We start from the raw sequence: 5,162 nt of genomic DNA, 5'->3' as shown, positions 1-5,162 counted from the left end.
TAGGGAGGTTAGTCACTATATCCATATATCTTACCCGTCCCTTAGCCTACATTACAACCTATAAAGACCTCTTGATCTTTGACTGAATGGCTCGATTAGTGGAGTATTACACTAGGGGCAAGCTTATGGTGTGTCTGTGTGGCATGTGAATGCTCTTTGCTGAGAGTGAGTGAATTCTTTCTATATATGGTTCCTTGTTGTTGAATTTTATGTGTGTGTGAAACTTCTCTCAGCTTTTGTTTATGTGAGGGCATGTGACTCAGGAAGAAAAAGTGAGTTTTCACTTCTGTGGAGTAACTAGAGTGAGCACAAGTGTGTCTTGGCATGAGAGTCTGCATTTGAGATATGATTGTGCACCACTTAGGTCGATCTTTGATAATAGCAGGTGTGACAAAAATTGGGGCAATGCATTGAGCAGTTAGGCCTAGAAGTGTGGTTTAGTTTGCTCGAGGACGAGCAAAGGTTTAAGTGTCGGGTGTTGATAATAGGTGAATTTGACTATAATCACACCGTAAATAATCACCTTCTTGTGTAGTTTTAATGCTAAAAGTGATAACAAAATGCTCTTATTAGTGCTTTTCATGATTTGCAGGTGATATGTGTACAAGGAAGGCTAAGGAGCAGTTTTGGAGTCAAAAATTGGAGAAAAGAGGCCAAATGTGTAAATTCCCAATGAAGCCACGCCCTGCCAGCCCTTAGAATTCAGAGAACTGGTTTGGCCGCGGTTCTACCGCGACCGCGGCAGAACCGCGGTGGAAAGCAGCTGCAGAACTTCAGTGATTCCCCGAGGGTAATTGGCCGCGGTTCTACCGCGACCGCGGCAGAACTGCGGCAGGCGCGAAAACTTCAGGGGTCAAAGTGTCAAATACAGGATTTTTAGACCTAAACCCTATTTAAAACATTAGACTTCGCCCAAGAGAGGCATGTATTGATTTTTAAGGTTTCTTAGCAAGGAAAACCATTGTGAGAGAATACTCCAACCATCTTTCTTCTTTTCTTTTGATTTTTATGATGAATTTAATCTTAGTTTATTTTCCCATAGCCATGAGTAGCTAAATTCCTTGTCTAAGGTTTTGATGGAACCTATTGGGTGATGAACTTCTTGTTTATGTGAATACAAATTGCTAGTTTAATCTCTATTTGTTCAACTTCGTGTTTGTTGTAGTTAATTGACAGGATCCTCAATTAGCTGTGCCTATTTAGTGCGCATAACTTGGAAAAGAGTGCATATTTAGGGTATTGTTGAACAACACCACTCCTAGATTATTAGAGGAATCTATAATTGCGGGTTTAAAGGCGGGATTAGGGATAACGAAGCCTGGGGTGTGATCTAAAGTGAATCGTGCTAAATAAAGTAAGCTAGTGTATCTCGGGAGAGTGCAATAGTAAATTACTGTGATTACTCGGGAGAGATTTACGGTAAGATTAGCGTTCATGATTGATAGAGATGTGTTGGTAAATTTGAATGAGCATAAACAGAAGGGATTCCATCAATAGGGGAAATCATTGCCTTAACATTTTTCTCATAATTGTTTACAACCTTATTAGTTTAGTTTACAGCTATTTAGTTACTTGCAAGCTAGTTGTTAAAGAACACTCAACTGTGATTTGAATATTTGGGAAGCTGGTTCTGAAGAATTAGTGGGTCTGAAGATAGTGGTTGATAGGTTAACTCTCTGTGGATTCGACCATGGGTGTAATACTCGGGTTATATTTGTAACGTCCGCAGAGTCCTTTTTCTAAGGCATAGTTGGGCGTGATCAATATTCAAAGGTAAGTTTTACAGAGTGGTGGTTAGACATGCCATGTTGTATGGGGCAGAGTGTTGTCTAGTTAAGAACTTCTATATTCAAAAGATGAAAGTATCATAAATAAGGATGTTAAGGTGGATGTGTAGGCACACTAGGATGGATAAGTTTAAGAATGAAGATATTCGGGAGAAGGTGGGTGTGGCTCCTATCGACGACAAGATGCGGGAAGCGAGGTTCAGATGGTCGGGGCACATGAGGAGGAGAAGCCCATATGTCCTGGTAAGGAGGTATGAGCGATTGGCTTTGGCGGGTACGAGAAGAGGTAGAAGGTGGCCTAAGAAGTACTGGGGAGAGGTGATCAGGCAGGACGTGGTGCGACTTCAGATTTCCGAGGACATGGCCCTTGATAGGAAGATGTGGAGATCGAGCATTAGGGTTGTAGGCTAGGAGGTAGTTGAGCATTTCTCTACTTCGTACCGGGTGGGAGGCTAGTCTGATAGGGTTTTATCTTAGACTTCTAGTGGTTAATATTGTATTCACACTATTCTTTCATTTTTCATAATATCGGGCGTTATTTATTGGTTGTTGTTATTGCCTTTCATCTATTTTCTAGTTCTTACGATGTTGTTTTATTTTTATGGTTTCTGTTGCTTGTACTGATATAGTGCATCTTTTTGTCTTCTTGAGCCGAGAGTCTATCGAAAACAGCCTCTCTACTCAATCGGGTAGGGGTAAGGTCCGCGTACACACTACCCTCCCCAAACCCTACTTGTGGAATTTTACTGGGTTGTTGTTGTTGTTGTTATAGGCATCACTTTTGAAGCCAGGTATCACCAATATGCTTATTGTCACGGAGGTAATTTTTTTCACACCCGCGTTTTTGCCCAAGGTTCGCCCACTGTGCGACAGTCAAGTCTACACTTGACTCAGCCTTCGTCAACACTTAAACTTTTTAGGTACTTAGGGTATTTTTTTAGCACAACAAAGTAAAGACACAATCAGATATGGAAAAAATTCCCAACCTTTGCATTAATATCAAAATTTATGAAGGACCCTCACTTGTTATGACCACAAGTTGGCCACACTCAACTTTAAACTTCGATTAGGCACAATGACAAGTTAATTGCTGCCTTTCAACACTCTCTCGAGACCCTCATGTTTCTTCCTAGTGTTCCTTAGACCAAGGTTGCACATTTATAACACATGTGCCCGCCTTTGGCTTACAACAAATAGGCTTATGATACTTGTCGAACTCAAGGCCAATAAGAAATAATGTGCAGATGACATCCCAACTACCTAGGCATTCAGATTTTAAATTACAAAAGTGGTACGAGACTTTAGAAATCTGGCCATAAGCAGTTACAACTGCCCAACTACCCTGTGTGCACTCATGTGCGTTTTGTGCTCAACTCCTGTGCGCGTCCAAGACTGGCATTACGCCCAGCCTTAGTCCTTTGACACCGTTCTACCACAATGCCAATGCCCATAATCTGCCGCCCAAGCAAAATGGCTTATTTGCTCTCTCTCTCATAAATAAATTTTGCTATTCCACTCTTGTTCATTAGTGTTGTTATGTTTCTATTTTGCACATCTCTTAAGAAACCACTAATAATAGGTTTTTTTTTTACTATTATACCCTTATTTACTTTTCACATTTAGGTTTTTATGCTATATAATTAATGTTTTTTACTTTCAAGAAAAGATAATTTAATATATCTTAATATTTGTAATACATCACATTTACGAAATTTTTTGCAATTAAAGATGCTTGCCTTTAAAGTTAAGAAGGTCGCACTATCTCCATCATTTTTCTTAACTTACAATCTTACAAAAACCAAGAAAAAGAAACAAAAAATTGAAGACAGACAGAAAAGGGGGAAAACTGCAGTCAACCGAGCGACTAAGGGAGACGCTGCTCAGCTCCATTGCTCCCACGTCTACCAATTACAAAGATATAAGAAAAATCATCGCTAAATTCACTCTTCTCCTTTCAGTTCTCTCTATTTTCACTCAAATCGGAAGCAGTAGGGGAAAATATGGCTAGAGCCGGCGGAATTACCAACGCCGTGAATGTAGGTATAGCAGTACAAGCCGATTGGGAGAATCGTGAATTCATTTCTCACATCTCCCTTAACGTCCGTAAACTTTTCGACTTCCTCGTCCAATTCGGTAACTATTCTCTAACTCCTAAAACTTATCTGGTTTTTACGCAAAATCAAACAATTTAACCTTAGTACTTTGAAATTAAAGTGAAAATACATATCAGTTAACCATGATTAAGTAGTAAATGTGTGTATGAAAGATGTATGTTTTGCATTCATTGATTTGGGATAAACAATGAGCGTGGGTGAATTTTACCGTTTTTCCTTTTTTTTTTTAACAGTAGCGATTAATTTTGTTGTATTTACAGAGGCAACGACGAAGAGTAAATTGGCGACACTGAATGAGAAGCTCGATACACTTGAACGTCGCTTGGAACTGCTTGAAGTACAAGTCACCACAGCCACTGCTAATCCAGCTCTGTTTAATGTGTGAAATGATGATGTATCATCTAATAATGCTCTTTATCTGTAAGCTGCTTTACTTCTGTATTATAAAATGCTTGGTTATTGGAGATCATATTTGTTAAAAAACCTTATTTTTATGAAAATTAGTTGATGAATCAATCAAATGTGCCTCGATCTGGAATTAGTTAGGTTAGCTATAAGAATACTGATCTATTCAAGTCAGTTACATTTCAATGCCAAACGATTTGACACAATTTTTGTGCAAGTGATGGGTGGAATTTAAGTAACTTGTAGTTTGAATACGTATTAGATTTAAAGGCTTTTTATTCTGATTTCTCTGGTTCTTAAAAGCTACTATTCTCTTGAGTTGGTTCACAGCTAATATAACACTAATAACTATGTCTCAGTCCCAAACAAGTTGGAGTTTTTTTTTGGCTTCTTCTTTGAGTTTTCAGTCTTGCGAGTGGTCCATTCCCCTAATCCGTCAGCCCATCTATTCCTACCTACCTTCTCTATGGCCAGTACATAAGCATAAGGTAAGCATTCGGCCTAAGCCTTCTTAGGGTCTTAGCTATCCAGCTAGGGTACCTTTAATTATTCCTTTATCCTTTGAAACTGCTCACCCGAAGAACTGTTTTCCCACCTTTCCGAACTGAATTCAGTTTACCAAAGGATCAAGAAAATTCCCCTCCTTTTGGCGAATTTGACTGATCCTTGAAATCCATCGGCTATATGAATTCCCGATGACCATGTTCCCCATTTATTCATATCAAGCCAACATTTCAAGAAATAAAAATAAAAATAAAAAATACTAGAAATCTATGTTTTTCTTACTTTCATAAGGATCAAAATCTCTAATAAGGCTAATAGATTCCTAGAAAGCATACGACCTATTAAACGTATT

At 38.9% G+C, this 5,162-nt stretch overlaps 1 protein-coding gene across 1 annotated transcript; it reads left to right on the top strand.

The window, feature by feature from the left end:
• Positions 1 to 3,563: 3,563 nt before the first annotated feature.
• Positions 3,564 to 4,523, top strand: LOC109221452 (protein BRICK 1). Its single transcript, XM_019385935.1, has 2 exons — positions 3,564 to 3,920; positions 4,162 to 4,523. Exons 1-2 carry the CDS (start codon positions 3,788 to 3,790, stop codon positions 4,284 to 4,286), a joined length of 258 nt encoding a protein of 85 aa, XP_019241480.1. The 5' UTR covers positions 3,564 to 3,787; the 3' UTR covers positions 4,287 to 4,523.
• Positions 4,524 to 5,162: the final 639 nt, after the last annotated feature.

The sequence above is a fragment of the Nicotiana attenuata genome, unplaced genomic scaffold (assembly GCF_001879085.1).
Source record: "Nicotiana attenuata strain UT unplaced genomic scaffold, NIATTr2, whole genome shotgun sequence".
Lineage (NCBI taxonomy): Eukaryota > Viridiplantae > Streptophyta > Magnoliopsida > Solanales > Solanaceae > Nicotiana > Nicotiana attenuata.
Note: the sequence above shows the minus strand (reverse complement) of the source record. Positions and strands in the feature narration are given on the sequence as shown.

What these genes read in the sequence shown, in the direction of transcription:
- LOC109221452 (XM_019385935.1), top strand. Translation starts at nt 3,788, where the DNA reads ATGGCTAGAGCCGGCGGAATTACCAACGCCGTGAATGTAGGTATAGCA. An exon ending in CGACTTCCTCGTCCAATTCG is followed by an intron (nt 3,921 to 4,161) that starts GTAACTATTCTC and finishes TTGTATTTACAG; the next exon opens with AGGCAACGACGAAGAGTAAA.